Here is a 20,249-nt window from a genome sequence, read left to right on the forward strand (position 1 = left end):
ATGTCTTCAGAGAGCTCTTTGCCTTTACCCATCATGAGGTGTGTGCTATTTAACTGCTTCGTGAAAAAAACACCTTTTTTATAGGACCATCAATTTGCTCTAGCCCAGCTGATGTTGGTTTGCACTAATTGGAAGTTCAAGTAATAATTACTGACAGATTTCAGGTGGTATGGTGCATTTCCTTGCCAAAGTATACAGCCTTTCCATGGTGTGTTCAATACTTTTTTCCTGTGTTATCGTACTTAACTCCACATAATCATTATTTATGGACCTGAATGTGATGATTTCTTTTCATGTGTGGATTATTTGAGTTAAAACCAATGTCTGGTAGAAATTTCGTTTGAATTGCAGCTTTGGAAATAAATGTAATGAGAAAAAAGTTTACGCTTTCAATACTTATTTCCCCCACTGTAATTGTTTATAAAAGAGTTAGTGTCTGAGATTTGTTGTCATGCTGTGAGAACTACTTTCTTTAAAACTGTATAAGAAACAAAAACATTCAGCGAGAACAAACCTGTAGTTTTCTCTCTGAGATCCAGTCATCATTTAATTTGTAAGAACAAATTTGTTTGTCCTCATGAAAGAGCAGGAAGCCATTGAGCTAATCTGACTCATTTGTTTAACAAGTTTGTTTCTCAGCCTTGAAAGTTGAGTGATTAACGTGAGTCACTCAGATTATCCATCACTCCTTCCTTCCTTCTCCTGACCTCTTTAAGAGTTTCTGGTTCAGCGGAGGAATTACTCTGTCCCTCATAACTCTCAGTTTTCACAGAATTTTATCTGACTGATAAATTGTGATCAGTTCTGCAAATTTCCTTCTGTATGGGAGTGTAACAAGTTAATCTGCTGTTTTGAAATCTAAGAATATTTATGAGAGAAATTCACAGCTTAAAAAACAAGAGAGCAGTAGAATAACCAGAAAGTGACCGTTCACAGACCTCTCTTTGTCCTGCAGGAGGTCCCCAGGTCTGGAAAGTCTTGAGGTTTTCTTTGAATCTGGATTTGAATCAGAACAAAACCACAAATGGCCCAGTTGCCTCTGAAGGGAGATGTTGTCATCATGTTGTCATCATGTATCCTCTCGTGCAGGAGCGGCTCAGTAAATAGCACCCAGTAAATCTGGGCGGGAGACAAGCCGAGGCAGAGTTGAGCTGGGGAACAAGCCACAATCTTGGTAAACTGTTGTTTTATGAGCTGCTTGGCTCATGAATCACAATGAATCAGACAATTCATGCTGAGAAACCAACCTCGTGTTCAGGCCAGCATTCCTTAACGCCTAACTGCTGTCTGCGAACTGAGCTGCACAGTTTGGATCCCAGTGTTACCTGTTAGCATTTTGTTACACCAGAGAAAAAAAAAGGCTGCTCTCTAGCACAACTGAAATCTTACTGACTCTGCAGAGTTCATCCAGATTCCTGGAAACAGTTCTTCTTGTCCTTTTCATGCTCCCTGTTGAGTTGCACAAGCTCCATAAATTGTTTTTCCCAAGAGTTTGATTCTGAAGAACTCGACTCGATTGCCAAGTATCCTGAAGTACAGTTCTACAGTTTCATTTAGCAGACGCTTTTGCCCAAAGCGACGTACAACACAAGCAAGAATTTAGACAGAAGGAAAACTTAGTTAAGTGTGCAGGATTTTTTTAATAATGTAGAATAATCCAACCGACTAACCACAATTAAATGCTGTAACAATATACCCCAACCTTCAGCAACATTCAGTAATTAGTGCCGAAAATTCACGAAGACCTTAGTCTGAGATCTTCTGACTCTTTCTTCCCCTGAGGACAAAGAGGAGAAGGGTCAGATTTAGTGCCTAAGTGTTCCCTCAACAGATGAGTCTTCAGACATCTCTTTAAAATAGAAAGGGGCTTTGTGGATTGTATAGAGCAGTGTTTCCCAAACTTTTTTTCAGGTGACCAACTTTTTGAGAGAAACAAGCCACGGCAACCCAATCCAAAATATGTCCAATCTGTAAATAAAATTGACAGGACAACTGCAAAGATTAAAAAAAAAGTTCTTTAATGATGTTTCTGCATCATCTGACATCTATTGTACCAGCTAACAGGACTAAGAGACAAATTTGAAAAAAAAATTGCACTTTGTTGGGCTTACGCTCTGAAAATACTTACATTTTTATTGTGATGGGTTAGCATGCTTGCTTTTCAAAATTGTATCCCAGTCATGTGTACAAGATGAGAGAACAGCACACGTATTGAACACAGCGTCCACTCTGTTTCTATATTTTGTCTTCATTTTTGTGAAAACTCCAATCCGTATTTGTATTTGTTTCAATGACCATGTCAAAGTCAAGTTTCTGTCAGTTGTGGCAGACAAGAAAAAAAAAATCTATTCTATGCTATTCTATTCTATTCTCTTTAATGTGGTTGTGAATGAAATAAGAAGCAAAATACCTGACTCAGGACAGAATATTCAGATGTGATGCTCATCCAGAATGACGTAAAGGCATCTGTTCATGTCTCTTTGTCAGCGTGACGTCCACAGCTCCGTTTCTGCAGCTGGTGCCCGTCCAAGATTTGACAGCGACCTCGGACTTTCAAAGTCAAATAGGTTTTGAATCTGACTTCAAATCCTTCTTTTGGAAACTAACAATCAAAGTATCAATGGGTCAGCTCTTTGTGTGAAAGTGACAGTGTTTTCCTCTGAGTGCTGTAAAACAGTAGGAAAGATAAGGCGGTTTGGCTTTGGCTGTTTGAGCTCATGGCTTCAGACTTTTTTTAAAGCAGTTACAAGTTTTCAGTTACAGTAAACATTGTGACGACCTCGCTTTATAATGAAAAAATAACCAGATATGACAGTAGTAGTATCAGTGAACTTCTTCTGGTTAAGGAACGCATTAATTTCATGTTAACATTCTGGAAACTAATTTGGTGACCCATAAAAAATCTCTGGACTTTGGGAATGACTGGTATAGAGTTAGGTAATTCATTCCACCATTTGGGCACAACAGAGGAGAAGAGTCTGGCTAGAGATTTGGAGCCGCGCTGGGCTGGGAGCACCAGGAGTCTTTCGTAAGCAGAGCATAGTGGGTGAATAGGAGTGTAGACCTGGAAAAGGGGTCCCAAGTAGGCATGAGCCATTCATGTCAGTGTTTTGTAATCCAGAAGAAGAGCTTTGAATGTGATTCGAGCTGCTACTGGAAGTCAGTGAAGAGCAGGTGACGTGCTGTTTTGATCTGTCCACCTTATACGCAAAAACAGGACTTTGCTTCGCCAAATATATCTCTGATAATGTGAGATGAGGTCTGACTTAAGCAGTTTCTTTTTCATGAACCATGTTTTTGGCCTGAGAAAACATACAAAAGAAGCCCTCAGGTGGTCGGTCTTTGTCACCCAGCTGTTAAAAAGCCCAGAGCCGGAAGTCCAGATGACGAGAGTCTGATCCCGTCCGCTGAGCTCTGACTCACCGCTGCTTTCAAACTCATTTCCTTCAGCCCCTCACTGGAGACCAACAAATGCGAGTTAACTGCAAACACATGTTCCTCAGACCAACAATGCAGCAGCTGATTCACAGGAAGAGACACAAACAGCCCGTACAGGAAAACTCTTTATTACACACATCAGCAGAGAATCGATCCTTTGACTTCACAGTGACTCATTATGTAATCTCTAAATGCAACAACATCTCCTCATTCTGCTTCTGACATCATCAAAAAGTGCACTTCATGACATCATCATCAATGACAACAAACCCTCCGAGCAGAAAGTGACACAAAGTTTAAAAAACACCTCAAACATGATTCTCTAAAAACAAGTTCAGTGCAGTAAAAAAATCAGATACTGGCTCCTCGAGGCTCGGACACCTCAGAGATAACTGAAGGAGTGTTAACATACACACACACACACACACACACAGGTCATCTGAAGCCTCCCAATGTGTGTGTGTGTGTGTGAGTGTACTGTGTACTGGTTTCAAGAAAAGAGCGAAGAAGAAAGAGGAGGCACAGCTGTGAGATCGGACAGGAAGTACGCACACTTTGCCTTTTTTAAACACTCCAGGGTAATTAGAGCACCGAAAAACAGAGGGAGAAATCTGAGGAGGGAACAGGGTGGAGCAAACTGTTCACCTCAGAGCGTGGTGGAGACCAAAAACAGAGCTAAAAGACAAAAAATGAAAAAAAAAAAAAAACATTCATCTGGAATGTCAACATTCTCCCAGAGTTAGTATCATCAAATGTTTCTGCAAGATTGCATCTTCAGTCACATTCATGTGCCGTAAAACTCTAGGATTTAAATCTAAGGTGCACAAAGAGCAGAAGAGAATTAGTGCTCAGGCCAAAGTATAGAAAATAAATTAAAAAAGATCAACTTGAAACATTTAAGAAAGTCCCACCTGCAGCAAAAGAGACAAACTTTTTCACTACCTCTGAAAAACTTGTGCAGTCCCTTAGATCATGAAATAAATAAATGCATTTTTTTGGTCTCGTTAAAACATCACATTGAGAACAAAGAGGAAAGCAGAGACATCACTTTCACAGACAAAGAGAACAGCCGCTCCCCTGCAGCCGCAGCCGCGATTCTTTGGTCTCAAGTCATCAGATGTTTTCAGACGGTGGAGCTTGGTCATGAGCAACATCTTTGGAAAAGTTAACGTGACTCACTCACGTTTGATCCTTTAAAAAGTCTCCCTTTCTCTTAATCCAGGCTGGATGACTTCAGCTTTGGTCAAACTGATTCTTTGAAGGAGTCTCATGTTGGTTTGTGGGGTTGAGGCTTCACCGGGGGCAGCGGAGGAGGGCACGCTTTGAGTCTGGCAGCTGGAGGAGGACTGGGCTTGACTGGAGGTGTAGGAGGACCGGGTTTAGCTGCCTTACTCTATGAAATAGAAGAAAAAAAGGGAAACTTGCTTCTTAAATCTTGAAGACTTCTAAGAATGTTCTAGATAGTCCCAATAAAACAAACAGCGGTTGTAGAAATGTCAGAAAACCAGCCGCAATCCCAAGATAAAACTTTAACGATTCCTGGAGGGGAACTGTGCAGCGGCATGAGCATCATCGTAAACAGGCAGGAAATGAATAAAGACTCGTTTAAAATAAGTGATTTTTAGAACTGAGGGTCAGAAAATCAAACATTTTAGGAGCATCTGAGGACACAGAAACGGCAGCGTGAGATGAGCTCGAGCAATAAATGTCAAAACCAGAGAAAATCAAAGATTTACAAACGAACCGAACGATCATAAAACTCCAGACTCTTCAAACTTCATTAAACCAGAAACAGGAACCAGTGAGGGGCATTTGAAAAAGATGAAACCATGATCAAAGTGAAAGCATGAGGAGGTGACTCACCTGAGCTATACTCAGAGGGGGTAAAGGTTTACTCGGAGGTTGAGGTGTTGTCTGTGGGGAAAAAAGATGAAGTCACTGTGCAGGAATGATCTCAGAGTTAGATGATTAATTAATTAATTAATTTATCTATTTATTTTTTTTATGTTTTATAATTTTCTTTGAATTCAGAGACAATGGGTTTTGTTAGGGGAAAAAAAACAGAAAAAAAGAGAACATTGTACGATTTGAATTTATATCATTGTATTTCATTTGATTGTGTCTCCAATAAAATAAATAAATAAATAAAATAAATAAATAAATAAATAAATATATATATATATATATATATATATATATATATATATATATATATATATATATATATATATATATATATATATATATATATATATATATATATATATATATATAAAAGGTGTGACGTACCTGTGTGATCGTCAAAAGGTGTGACGATCACACAGGTACGTTTCCCTGACCTGTCCTCATGACTGTGCCTGGTTCAAAGGGGAGAGGGTATTCCCTGTGTCAGGGTGTGGATTATGTCAGCAGCCTCATCACTGAGGATCTGACAGCTGTGCAAAGGGGGCGGGGCTTCAGGTGAACAAGAAGATGGAGAAATGTTTGGGGTGGCGGCAGGCTGGAAAAGGTTATTTTTCTGATTTTTTTTTTGCAATTTTTATGTTTTTTCCTGAGCCATGAGTCAAACGGATACTTTGGTGACCCTTTGATGCAGGATTTGCAAAGAACTGGGGGACCAGGACCAAACTGGTGAGTCTGGTTTCTTTTGGACTTCTTTCTTCTTGCAATGGATTGTTTTTTGATGATCATTCAGCGAGGAATGTTAACTTTTTTGGGATATTTTCTGTTGAGTTTGAAGCAGATTTGTTGCCATAGAGAGGACTTTTTAGTATTTAAGTGGACACTATTTTCACGGTTTTGTTTCATGCTCACTTTTTAAGAAGTCTAAGTAAGTTCAGTGTTGAGATGGGTACTGAATTAGGTACTTTTATAGGTACCTACTGAAGCCTGTCTGTGGTACTGAGTGTTGATTCGCGTAAAATCAAAAGGTACCATGTTTAGATATCTAGACGCATCCTTGTGACTGTGAGAGTGGCAGAGTAGACGATTTTTCATGCTGGACATAAACACAGTATTGCATGTTTATATATTAAAGATTAAACAAGCCCCTGCTTAAAAACCAAAGGAGATCGTGCCTGTAAATATTCGTTCAGCTGCGTCTGTTGCCACTTTTAAAAAACTTTGAAAGACACGTTTATTCAAGCAGGCTTTTGACTCTACCTCTACAAGTTAATGTTTTTTTTTTTTTGTTTTTTTTTTTAAAACGAATTGTTGTCCTTGCTGTGTGACAACATTTTCAATGTTTTTTTGTGTTCTTGTGTTGTTATAATCTTGTCTTATTTCGTATTTTTATTTTCTGTGAAGCACTTTGTGACTCTGTTCTGTGAAAGGTGCTTCACAGAACAAAATTTACTTACTTACTTACTTAAATGTATTAAATTGAAAAACTTTGAGATTTTATTATTAAGAATATATATATATTTATTACCACATAAACACAAAAAAAGCACTAAAAATTGTATCGCTGAGTACCAATATTGATTGCCAGGTACCAGGCATTGGTACCTTATAGTTTCAAATATGAAAGGTACACATCCCTAGTTCAGTGAGGGTCATTTGGGGTCAAAAATGGGAGTTTAAATGCCGGTAGCAAAACGTTCAGCAGTGAATTCGCTAATATGACTTTCACCGTCTCTAGGTGAAAACCAGTCAGTCCGCCCCAACCTTTGCAGATGTTTTTCTGCCGTCTGGGTGAAATTGTGCTGAGAAATTTCAGCCCTACTTCCTGACTCGGATGGTTTTGGAAAATACTTCAGGACTGAAGTGCATGTGTGAAAAGTGTGAGCGTGTACGTAGTAATACGGATAGTATATGAGTCCTCAGAGGCTGAGTTTACTTTGAATCAATCCTGCAAACATAACACTTCTGCAGCTACAAGTGTGGATTTGTCTGCTGAAAACAGCCAGAGAGCAATCCTCTAAATCCTCCCTGTCTCTTGAAAACAAACATCAAAAAGAAAAAAAAAAACATTTTGGTCTTTTCTGCTGCCGTTCTTTTATATATGAGAGGTTTGGTATGAATAAAGGAGCCTGAATGCGGCTCAATTCCTCCATGTTTTATTTAGCTTGACTCTTAAACTCTCGCAGTAGAGTCAAGGTGCCAGCTCTGAATGTGATCCTCAGTTTGTATTATGCATTAGATCACGTTTCTCAAAGCTTACCGGCTCAGTGAGCGAGGTAGACGATGCTGTAGACGGATTCTTTGGTGGCTGGAAAAAGAAAAGATTCAGTGACTCTCACAGAAGTTTGTATCTGATGTTGTAAACGTGTAACCCGCTCACACATGACTGAACGTCTGACACGAGTCTGCTCTCTGTACCTGTGGAGCCGGCCTGCAGGGAGCCACTGTGACGATAAGTGGAGTGCAGGCTTGTGTTGCTGTTGACTCCATGAAAGTGGGCAGGCTGATCTGAGGTCTGTCTTTAACACTCGGCTCCCTGAACATGGGGTTCAGCTTCCCTGGAGCTGAGTGCACTTTCCTGTTGGGACAGAACGTGTCGTAGAGGAGGAAGAGGGGTGAGAAGAGCCGATATGAACAGAGGCCGGACGGACATGAACAGAGCTTCCATGTTAGAAAACTACCTTTTGGACGTGTAGTTGTCCATGTTGTCCTTCTTGCAGCACATGAGGCCAGCGATCACAGCGGTGATGAGCAGGAGGACGGCGAGGACGGCACACACACCAGCTATTATCCCGCTCTGGCCTGCAGATAGAGATGAGGGGAAATTTCAATAAACACTGCTTCTGTTGTGTCTCATGACCGCTGTGTGTCATGCTGCTTCGTGTTTATATTCAAACATAGAAAGAGATTATAAATATCGTGCATTCATATATATATTTACAGGCTGAACTTTTTTTTTTTTTTGGAGTTGACTGAGGATAAAAACTCATGTGATCACTTGAGTCCTCTGGTTTACTCTGAATTTAAAAGAAGCATGATGTTCTTGTGCTCCAACATGAAGAGTTAACATAAACACGTCCTGTTACACCCTAATACTCAGGCTGCACTGAGAAATTGGATCATTGGGTCTAAAGGATAAGGATGAAGAGTTCTATCTATCTATCTATCTATCTATCTATCTATCTATCTATCTATCTATGTATCTATCTATCTATCTATCTATCTATCTATCTATCTATCTATCTATCTATCTATCTATCTATCTATCTATCTATCTATCTATCTATCTATCTATCTATCTATCTATCTATCTATCCAGGTAGATAGCTATGAACAAATGTGCAATCAAGAGGAGCACATATAGAGAAAAGAAACTGAAACTTAAGTATAAGTCTCATCACCCAAGTATTAGTCAATACCGAACCCAACATTGGCATCAAGGTTTTAATAGTTTTGGATTTGTCGTTATAGTTTAGTTTTAGTTAGTTTTGACATTTTTTTTCCATTACAGTTTAGTTTTAATTAGTTTTAGAGCGGGCATTCCATTTTTTATTTAGTTTTGATTTTTGCAACAAGGCTTAGTTTCAGTTTAGTTTAAGTTTAGTTTTAGTTTAGTTTCAGTTTAGTTTTAGTTTTTTCATACCTTATTAACCAGGTGGAGGATTTAAAAAAGGTCAGTGTAAATGTTTTGTAATACTGTTTATTTTCAAGTTCAACATAGTGCTCACTGCTCAGTCAATGCTGATACTGAACTGTTGGCTGCTGCCTTAAACACATGAAAATAATATAAACTTAATGTAAAAAAAATGTAAACATAAATTATGTAAAAATAATATAAACATAAACTATATAAAACAATATAATATGAGCTTTAATAATTAGAAACTTGGACTCTGTAAAAATAAAGTCAGACTCACATGCATTTAAACTATTACAGATGCTCTGATTCATTGCTCCTCTACGTTTGGTCGCAGCACAGCGCACAGCCAGTCAGTGCAGGAAACAAGCACGTCCCAGTACGTCGCTCTGATGGTGCCGTACGGCGCTGACAACTGCCGAAAACTGTCGTAAAATTGGTTTGGAAAATGTGTCTGATTAATTTAAATCCTAAAGGCTATTAACATTGTCAAAAACGATAACTAAGGACATTTTGTCATCATTTTTGGTTAGTTTCAGTTAGTTTTGTGAACACAAGATACAGTTTTAGTTTAGTTATCGTTTTTGTTTTCTTTCCTAGTTTTTATTAGTTTGAGTTAACTGCAACGTATGTTAAATTTTAGTTTTCGTTTTTAGTTTCGTTTTAGTTAACTATTATAACCTTGGTTGGCATCAGTACATTAATATTTTAGATTGATTGTCACACCACTATTCATAACAATAAATATAATATATATATATCTTTAAGAATGGATCAAAGAGCCGGACACCAAAAGGCAAAGAGCCTCATGCAGCTTGCAAGCCACAGGTTGGCCAGCCCTGAGCTAGAGGGTCAGAATCTCAGTTTCTGATTCAAGAACTTTGAAATCAGTCACTTCAAAACATCTTGGCATCAAAAAGCTGCTTCGAAAAAGTGTTTTCATTCTGTAAAACTTTACTGCTGTGAGAAAGAAAAGAAAGAGAAGCTGAACTTTCAGACTTTACAGGTTATATCTGTCCTCGAGACAAAGTTCAAAAAAATTTCATAACTTTGTTCAGCTCTGTGGTGAAAAAAAAGCCTCTTCCTCTTTGATTTTATCTGAGCTGTTTACCAAAAAGTTATCTCACCACTTACTGATGCAGCAATAACTTCCTGTGAGGTAAAAATGTACTCTGTAGTATGTTTTTTTGATTTGCTGGTTAATCTCTAACAGTGGAAACGTAGTTTAGTCCAGCTCTAGAGAAAAGCAGCTTCACGCGAAGTGGTTTTTGAGGTCTATCAGTGGCTCTGAATGAGGTCAGCTCAGTGAGAAACCAGAGATCAGTCATAATGAATCATTCATGTTTCTTTCTTACTGGAAGAATGATTCAAGCAGCAGCTGTGACCTGGTTTTGTCCGGCTGCTCAAACTGAGAGCTGACCGTCCACACTGGCTCATAACTCTGCAAACATTTGATTTGGTAGAAAGAAAACGTGGCGTACCTTGAGATAAATCTGCAAACTGGACGTCACAGTACGGCGGCGCCCAGCCGGGATCACAGTGACACTCGTTCTTATGATTACACACCTGAAGAGAGCATTCATCAGAGATCCTTCAGATGTGAGTGAAACTGAAAACAGCGACATGTGACGTCAGACTTTACTGTCTTACCCCGTTGTTATTGCATTTCTTTGCACACTCCTCCTTCTTCCCAAAAACGGACACATCCACACATTTGTTGTCGAGGCAAACCTGCGCACAAACGTTTGATTCTTTGCAAAATGTTCTTAATGAAAAAAAGGAGCGATGTAGTTTGTCTCCACAGTAATTGTTTTACCTTATTTGGTCCACACATGGCTCCTTTTGGCACCATGTCCATCTTCCTGCTCTTATCATCATCCACGGCCACTTTACACTCGAACCCGTACACGGTGTAGGACGCTCGTTTACCCGTGATGGACTCTCCTCCTCCGCCACAGAATATAGATCCACACTTCAGATTCCTACAGGAACAAACGATAATTTATGTAAAAATACCAAAACATGACAGGAATATGTCTGTTTTAACTGAAAATGTCTTGAAGTTTTCTGAAAGTTTCTCTCTTTTTTTTAATTCTCTAGCTTTTCAAGAGCCCAGATTTGCTCAAAAGTAAACAACATAACTCAAAAAGTAACAAACTGATCTTGATGAAATTTTCAGGAAATCTTTGAAATGGTATAAGAAAGAAGTGGTTAAATTTTGGAGGTGATCCAGATCACCATCTGGAACCAGGATGCTTTTAAAGGATTCTTTATTTTTGTGAGATAGGGCCGTTTTCACCATAATTTCTGACAGATGTAAAAGTACGATCCAGATCCTGCCAATATTCTGAATACTAAGATCCAGAATACGTAAGATGTACTGGGTCATCATAATTTTCAACACTGTCAGGTAACAAATTATCGTTCAAACCTTCGACTAACACCAAATTGTAGCAGACAGTCTGCTGAAAGGGAGTATAACATTAAAGTCGGACTAAAGTGTGGATGAAAACTTCTGTTGTTCATGTTCACACAAGCAGGCCTTCCAGAAAATTTTGTGAAGTTTCAGGAGCTTTGAGCACGTTTGAACACATTATCAACAAAGGCTTGATCTACTCTGCGTGGGAGGTTAATTTCAGGGTCATTATGGGATTAAAAGTGGACAGAAAACCTGACTAGATAAGTGATACATACTGTCTTGCACATGAGACGTAGCCTAATTTGTTCTTCCCACAGTTGGCGCCTTCTTCGCCCCGTCTGTTCAGGTCGAAACACATATCGGGTGCAACTCTGGCCCCTGAGGATCAAGAAACAACAGTCAGAGTTCAGGTTTCCACATGCAAAGAGTGGTCAGTGTGAGGTGAAGGTCAGCTTCTTAAAGAAACGGCAGCAGATATTCAAGAAGGTGAGAAAGGTTGCAACAAATAGATTCTCAGTAATCGGGGAAGTTTTGTTGAGGTGTGGCTTTGATATCATCCTGTAAAACTGTTAGATGACTCAAGAAATAACAGATGTAACAGCGCTTTGACTCAATCCAGTGTGTCTCCATTAGGTTTCTGTAAGATTCAGAAAAGCCTCGCCCTGTGACCTGTCGGGAATCTTTTTTTTTTAATCCTTTATTTAGAGGATGGTTTTGAGCAGGTAACAAACTATTAGCCATTACAGAGGGTATGAAGTAGAAGTCTGCCACAAACATCTAGATATCTAGAAACTCTTTTCCTCCTTAACATCCTCAGTATTTTCTTTTTTTTAACAATAAACTCATTATTACTCTGTAACAGGTCAGAGACCAAGTGCCACAAAAATGACCGTGGTGCTACAGAGAGCCACGTCACGCACGGGGTCTTACAAACACACTTCCTCTCACACAGAAACGAAATGACATAAAATGACAATCAATACATTTCCAACTTTCAAAGCAAGATTTACTGTGTTTGTAAGTATGTTTAAATTCGTACTAGAGAAGAGAAATCGAAACTTAAGTATCAATCTGTACACCCAACACCGATCAACACTGATTCCAACGTTGGCATCAGTGTATCGATATTTTAGATTGATCGGCACACCCTTCTCTTAACTATATATATATATATTTTATACTATATACAGTCTGTAAGAGGGATATGCAACTACCCTGATCTTCTTTCATATGTAAGGTAATTGTTCAACATGCTTTCAAAGTAAAGGGCCAAAGATAACAAAAATAAAATACAGGAAAAAACAAAAACAGTAATTTACGGTCATGAAAGAGCTGCTCAGCTGTGTAAAAAATCTGCTCTGACATGCTGCAGACTTTGGGTATTTGTTAAGCTAAATCAAAGGTCCCAAAGTCTGTAACTTGTTCCCTGCAGAGCTCTGATTGTTGGCGCTACAGGCTGTTGATTCAAGCAATCAAAGCCTTACATAAGAGGGATGAGAGTTTGGCGTTCAGTCAAACATGTTTTCAGGAGATGTTCATCTTTACGGGGCTGTCTCCTGTCAGATTTTGTTTATGATGTTGGCATGTCTCAAACAGAGGGAGGGTTACGTAACGCTGTGAGCCTGAACTTGTATACAAATATCTGTCTGATGTAAATGCAAAGACATCTCGTAATGCTTTGACTTTTAGGAAGTTACCTTGTCCAAACAGCCTCCAGCAGTGCTGCTCATACGATGGACACTGGCCGTCGTAGCAGAATCCCTGAGCCTGCTCGTTGCACGGTTTGCCGTTCATCTCAAAGCTGTCTTCAGGACAGTCCTGGGACACTCCTGTGCAGTATTCAGGCAGGTCACAGTCTCCAGCTGACTTTCTGCACACGCTCCCTGACATCGAGAACTGTGGGTTCAGACAGATTAAGTTAGAATTAAAGTGAAGTAGAAGTTGTTGAAATTATCTGATGGATTTCTTTTTAACTGTCATAAGAGGAAGGATGTGGTGAGGCTCATGGCCACAGAAGCAGATTGCCCTCTGTTTCCTGTTTTTATCGAGCTCCTGCTGTTTCAGAGTAACTTTGTCCTGTTACCCTGAGCAGCAGGGTGTGTCTGTTTGATTGGTCTCTGTGTCCTCTGCTTGCTGAGAGCAGAGGTGATCTGGCAGGTCTTTACTGAGTATAATGCTGGTGAGAAAACTGCTAAAAGGTGGTTTGTTCTGATTACTTTCCTTTGAGTAAACTCTCAAACCACTGTTGATGTGCTGTTTCCATATAAGGCATCCTTTGTGCAGCCTCACAGAGGTGCCAACATGCCTTCATGTTGCTAAACCATTAGTTCTTGCTGTGTTTATCAGCCGGCAGACTGTCAAATGAAGATGAAATGAGCCCTGGTGGGAGACGTACCTGGCAGTTGTCACAGCACTCTCCGTGGGCGCACTGGGAGCCTTCAGTCAGGCGACAGCTTGATGCATCACAACACGGGTTCTTGCATTCCTGCAAAAATACATTCTTCTTCAGCTGTGTCATGTTTGCATATCCACTTCCACCTTGAACATGAACTGCAGTAAAAATAGTTCAGCCAAACACCTCGACTGCCAAACGCCTGCTCTGATAAGACATGAGCACACAGGAAAACTATTTTAATTCTGAGGCCAAACTCCAGCCCTGGATGCTCTGGATCGTTCCACCTTTCTTTTTACGAGCTGTGCCCTCGCTCTCAGGAAACCACACCAGTCAGCTCACGCCAGATCTGAGCAGATTTAAACTTTCCAAGCTCCCAAAAAGATGACTAATCTGGGTCACAGACCCTCAGCGGGAGGTTTTACCTCCACTGTGCCACAGTCACACTCCTCTCCAGGGTCCAGGAGGGCGTTCCCACAGAGAGGGCCCACGGCGATGGTCCTGACGGAGGTGGGTTTGGACAAACAGCTGGGCTGAGCTCGCTCCATGAACTCGGCGAGCTGCTCCACGCTGCAGCTGCTGAAGAGCTCTGGGAAAGCCTGAGCTCCTGTCCTAGAGAGGAGCACAGGGGATTCAGCTTTACTAACAGCTCCAAATCCAAAACAGGGAGTATCCCCACGCTTTGAGGATTTACCTCCGCCAGGGACTCAAAAACTAACAAACAGATCTTGATGAAATTTTTAGGAAATCTTCAAAATGTGATAAGGAAAAGTAGTTAAATTTTGGAGGTGATCCAGATCAATGTCTTTTGAAGGATTCTTTATTATTGTGAGATAGGTCTGTTTTCACCATATCTGTATATAATTGCAAAACAATACAAGACAAGGTCACCATCATTTCTGACAGATGTAAAAGTAAGATCCAGATCCTGCCAATATTCTGGATACTAAGATCCAGAATACGAAAGATGTACTGGGTCATCATAATTTTCAACATTATCAGGTAACAAATTATCGTACAAACCTGCAACTAACACCAAATTGTATCAGACAGTCTGCTGAAAGGGAGTATAACATTAAAGTCGGACTAAAGTGTTGGTGACAATCACAATAAGCTTGGTTTACCTGAGCTTTTCAGCCATCACACAGTTTCCAGTGCTGCCGCAGAAACAACCTGCAGCATCGTGAGACAAACCAAAGTTATGGCCCATCTCATGAGCGATGGTGGAGGCAAGGCCGATGAGGTTATCATGATGATCCTGGAGGATAAAACTCAGTTATTCCTCTAAATTCAGCATGATTTTTAAAAAGACTTCTCTTGTACTGCAGATGAACCATACCTGATTAACTCCTCCAGAGTTTTCAGTGCACATGGCGAACTTATTTGCAAGTCCGACCGTGTCCCCCTCAAAATCCTTGCCTCTGTTGAGAGAAAAATGATGTATCAGTTTAAATCGCAGAATTGCTGAGTTTAAAGTTGAAGATATCCAAGACTTGTCCTCACGTCACAAACTGAGCACTGTCATGTTTCATCCTCTGCAGAAGCTCTGACTGTCGCCACAACAGGAAGTTGTCCAGAGTCGTCTCTGAATTGAAGCTGACATCAATGTAGTCTTTGTACGTCCAGATCTCCAAACCCACCAGCATGACGCGGATGTTCAGAGTCCGGTACAACTGCGGGCAGAGAAAGACACATTTAGGATGAAGCAGCAGAGCAAAAACGCTTCAGAGACTCAGCTGAAGAGAAAAAGATCAATACTTTATCGATGTGATTCACGACTCCAAGAATCCGAGGTTTAGTCTCACGTCCGTATCGCTTATACTGAAGGAACACAGGAAAAAAAAGGTTAAGATGAGTTTAATACAGAGTTATTGGAGTGAATAAATCAAGATGAGATGTACCTCAGCATTGTCCACCACAACAAACAGCTCAACATATTTCTGAGGGCTGGAGGCTGTTTTTGTCCTCTGAGGAGAGAGAATACAACATTCAGGTCAGAGAGTCCAAATCTGATCCAGTCACAGAGGTTTAACAAGTTTAGAGAGGAAAATGCTCGTTAATGACAATAAAAAATAAGATATAATGTCACTGAAACAACATCAATCTTCACAAACCCTTAAAAAAGAACAAAAAACCTTCAACAAGCCTCAGTGGTTGATAACTTTCTGTCTTCACGAGCGGCTGTTCAGTATCAAACCCCCCCTGGGGCTCGATAACGTATTATCTTGTCTTGTGTATTGAATTATCCTGATCTAGAGGAGCTGGTTGTCTGAAATCTGCCGTCCCAACAAGCCCTGCATGCCTCTGTTTAATTTCGTTACTTTCATATTTGGGAAATTTTCCTGCACTGCTGACAAGCCCTAGACCTTTTTCCTTTCTGCGCTCATTTCTCTTTTATCTTCATGTGATATTTCTAACCTGATTTTTCAAATTAGACAGAGGAAAGTAACACAGTTGAGATATCTTCATTCCTGAGCAAAAAGTGTGTCAGATTGTGTGTTTTCTTGAAAATGGATCTTATCTGATGAAATCAGCACATAGCACGACACTCTGAAGAGTTTTATCACAATGACAGTCCCAGTCAGACAGCACAGGTAACTGATTTTGGGGCATGTTTCTCACCCATGATCTGGACCTAAAGAGAGCAGCAGGGATGGGGTCCGTGTCCCGGTCGTACAGTACGGAGGAGTTTGTATTGGAGGGGGAACCGCAGCTGACGGTGCGGTTGATCTTCAGGTGCTCCCGTCTGTAAACTGCGTGATCAGCATCATCAGAGCGTCCCAGAGGCTCGATCAGATAGACCTGCTGCCGCGCTCGTACAAAACCACTGAAAACAAAAAAAACAAGAGAACAGACAGATATTTAGATGTTTTAAAAGTTTGTAGCTGTTGGAAAATTTTTGCAGATCTCAATTGGGGAAATAAAAGTTAAAGGCCCCATATTATGCAAAAATCACTTTATTAAGTCTTTTAGTGAAATTTGTGGGTCTTTGTCTTTCCTCCCAGCCCACAAAATGTGATATTTAATGACAAAACCTGTACTTAGTAGTGCCTGTGAATGTAAAATCCTGACCTTAAACGAGCTGTTTGGATTTTGGGGATTTGTCGGTGTCAGCGATTCCCTTTTTTCACCAATCAGGAGTAAGTCTGACCTGATTGGTCCACCGGAGCACATACCCCCGAACCCCCTCCCCGCCCACTTCCCTCACCGCGAGGAGAATGCCAAAGTTGAAGAGCCATCACTGCTCTGTTTTTGGCTGTAAACAGCCACATAGTTTCATGCACAAGCTTCCCATCTCAGAAGAAGACAAGACTAAGTGACTAAAGTTCATGTATCAAGGAAATGTTCCAGCTACACTCAGTAAAACTGTGCATGTGTGTGCTAGTCACTTCACGGCCGACTGCTTTTCCAACTTGGAACAGTCCAACAGAGGGCCAGCGAATAGACTGGTCCTGAATCCAGGCGCATTACCAACCATCCTCCAACAAACCTCAGACCCTGGAAATGTGAGTATTTTAAATGCTGTGTGCTGTGGAGCAGATGGAAGAGCTTTTCCTCAGTGTCTCCCCTGTCTCTGTGTTAGCCTCAGGATGCTAACTTTAGCTGCGGTTAGCCTGTTGTTTTGGCCTGTAATGTTACGGTAAACTAGCGTCACTGTTTTCTGAACATTGTGCACTCTGAGCTCGTGGCGCTGCTCTCAGTGATGCGGAAGAGCGGGGCGGTATCAGCGGTGGCTCATTTACATATGAAGGCCACGCCCACTAAATCAGAGCGTTCTGAACAGAGGGGCTATGAGAGCCTGGAAACAATGCTGCTGTGCTTGATTTATTGGCTTTTTGGACCAAAACATGTTACTACCATTTCATGAAGACATCAATGATCCATATTAAACAGCAGAAAAGTTGCATAATATGGTAAAGATTTGGATTACTCATTTAAGATGCAACATATTTCTCAAGCATGTGAGGAACTTTACTGGTGATAATGTAAGAGGAAAACTACAAACAGGAACAAAAAGATGTAAAAATCTGCACCTGATCCCGAAACAGATCCCAACACTGACTGAGGAGTCCTTCAGGCCTTCAATGTGACCGTGATAGTAGCAGTGGTCCTGCATGGACAAACATTCATCAGATTAAACATGAGTTGTTTCATACTTAACATTCTTCCTCTCTGCACAAAGACTGTCTTTGTTTTTTATCAGCATGAACTGCAAGCCATGAATCACATGTGAGGAATGTCAGATCTTTGTCATGTTTGATTCACATTAAATCCACACACAGAGACGTGATGGGTTTACAGTTCAAAGCATGCAGGCAAAGTCCATATATTAATGATTGACATGTTAAATACCATTTTTTATGCTGCGAGCCTCGAGCTGTGGGCTCAACATGCCTCATGTTTATTAAAAAAACGCCTCAGTCAGGAAGCTGGTGATGATTTACGAAAAAGAAGGTCAGCTAAGCCCATTTTTTTAATATGGGAAGTAAAAAAAGCTGATTTTTCAGATAATTTCCCAACTCTAAGTCATGACTTTCAGGTTCTGCATTATAAATGTATCTAAAAACCACAAAAGATTGCGCCTTGTGATATTTTTTCCTGACTTAATGCTTCAGAAGTTAATCAAAACAAAATCTCACCTCATCTGGAGATATGGTCACCCGTTGTCCATCCTCTGAATAATGTGTTTCAGTATAATCCTTCCCAAGAAGATTCCTTTAAAAAAGGCAGAAAAGTCAGCAAACTGTCATCAATTTCAAAACATTTATTAGTGGAAAACTTATCCTTAATTTAAGAAATATAAACCTGTTTTTCTCCAGATGAATGGTGTGGTTTCTCCCTTCAATAGCAAGTTGGTACTGAACCCTGTCTGGAAACGGCTATTAGAGAAAAATGTTTAGAAATTAAAACTCGTTTGAAACATTTGTAATGTAATTCATCACTTTAAATGTTATACTTCTTCTAGGATTCTCCCCACTGTTGAGTAAGTGTGGTTTCTGAGAACTCTATATATAGGACAAAATTTGGGTCACTATTACTCAGATTAATGTGACACCTTCACATCCCTTTTCTGTTGAGATGTGCAATAAAACATCTCATCTACTAACTTAACTTGATTTTTTTCAAATAAAAAGTTGTAAAAAAAAAAAAACAGAAATTTAAAATTGTATGAAAAGCATGACTCAACATGCCATTTTATATACTATATTAGCAGAAAACGATATTTATTTGAGCTTTTAAAGCCATTAGATTTTAATAAAACGAAGAATGTTGTTTCTGACGGTGTGACTGTCAGGTGTAAAAAGATGTCTAACAGGTGTGGGGTGTTCACCTGTGTGTCCTGCACACTCCTCTTCTGCCTCCCTGTGAGTCTCTGAGGTCTGATCACTTCATACCTCTCCACATGATCCAGCATCCCAGAGCACTGCAAAAAACAGACTTCACACAGCAAACAACACCGGCAGTTTATTTAACATGTTAGAGCCGCTTTAATGAACCCTCCCTGTTCGTAACTTTTCCGATGATATAAAATAAGTTTTAAAGTTTAAACTTACCCCATGTGAGCCACAGAGAGACCGTCCAGACCCGCATCGTGTTGCTCCCTGCTCGGACTGTGCCCCTCATCTACCGTTACCGTGAATCACCGAGGAGGTCGTTCCGTTAAAGCTCCGCCTCCGGTTCATGCTAACCACCCCCCCATATTATTTACCGGAAAGAATTAGTCAAGCACGTAAATGACGCTATAAACAGACTTCCGACTGAAATCGCTAAATTAAATGTAGCCTACCATTCTGGCTATTAATAAATACATAACTTAAATTACTCATTTTCCTACCGGGGGCGCGTATTCCGTTAGGTTGAAACCTGCTTTTCATTATACTGTTTCATGATATACGTCCAAAAATATAAAAGATTTAATTTCAATACAAAAAATTAAGTTAAAAATCCCTTAAGTAACTCGTAAAAAAACAGAAACAATATGTTAAAAAATATTTTTGTTGTGAAAAGAGATGGGAATCCTTTAAATTTAGAAGGGGGTTTACATGCAAAACTAAAACTGAAAAATAATCACTAGCTAAATGTAAGTATTATGATGTTTTTATAATGTTTTCATTAACCTATGTTTTGATTTTTGCGGAATTATTATCATAATTATCGGTTTTATTTCGTTTTCGTCGTTATTTATCTATTGGGTGAAAAACAATGTAAAGAAAAATACAAAAATAAATAAATAAATAAATAAAATGAAATAGCTAAACTAAAAATTAAACGTATATTTTGCACCAACAATAAGTATTTTCCAACACAGTAAATTATTAAAAATAAAAATTTAAAAATTTTTTTTTAAAAAAGAATTAGACTTCAAGTAAAATGAATAACTATTCTGCTCTGCACTGGATTCAGAATTGACACCTCACCTGCATAAAAATACGTAATACACAGTAATAATAATAACAATA

General features: G+C 39.7%; 2 protein-coding genes across 3 annotated transcripts in view; one reads left to right on the forward strand and one right to left on the reverse strand.

Annotated features, from left to right (window-relative positions):
* Positions 1-3,551: 3,551 nt before the first annotated feature.
* On the reverse strand, positions 3,552-19,441 carry LOC141785181 (snake venom metalloproteinase-disintegrin-like mocarhagin). Its single transcript, XM_074663342.1, has 23 exons — positions 19,344-19,441; positions 19,121-19,227; positions 18,595-18,668; positions 18,429-18,504; positions 17,823-17,899; positions 16,411-16,615; positions 15,690-15,755; positions 15,547-15,609; positions 15,292-15,461; positions 15,128-15,209; positions 14,913-15,046; positions 14,214-14,400; positions 13,792-13,881; positions 13,094-13,292; positions 11,672-11,774; positions 10,794-10,959; positions 10,628-10,708; positions 10,459-10,543; positions 8,022-8,142; positions 7,759-7,918; positions 7,601-7,648; positions 5,302-5,352; positions 3,552-4,831 (listed from the first exon to the last, which is right to left on the reverse strand). The coding sequence occupies exons 1-23, from the start codon at positions 19,411-19,413 to the stop codon at positions 4,706-4,708; spliced, it is 2,541 nt and encodes an 846-aa protein (XP_074519443.1). The 5' UTR covers positions 19,414-19,441; the 3' UTR covers positions 3,552-4,705.
* The window catches only part of slc16a5a (solute carrier family 16 member 5a), a 39,591-nt gene continuing 25,334 nt past the window's right edge, over positions 5,993-20,249 (forward strand). Inside the window, exon 1 of one of the 2 annotated variants that reach the window (XM_074663344.1) lies at positions 5,993-6,069. The gene's annotated coding sequence lies outside the window, so the exon portion shown is untranslated. The remainder of the gene's footprint in view (positions 6,070-20,249) is intronic. The other variant, XM_074663343.1, reaches the window with a different exon arrangement.

The sequence above is a fragment of the Halichoeres trimaculatus genome, unplaced genomic scaffold (assembly GCF_033239565.1).
Source record: "Halichoeres trimaculatus isolate MK-OKI-2021-1 unplaced genomic scaffold, fHalTri1.1 fHalTri1_scaffold_23, whole genome shotgun sequence".
Classification (NCBI taxonomy): domain Eukaryota; kingdom Metazoa; phylum Chordata; class Actinopteri; order Labriformes; family Labridae; genus Halichoeres; species Halichoeres trimaculatus.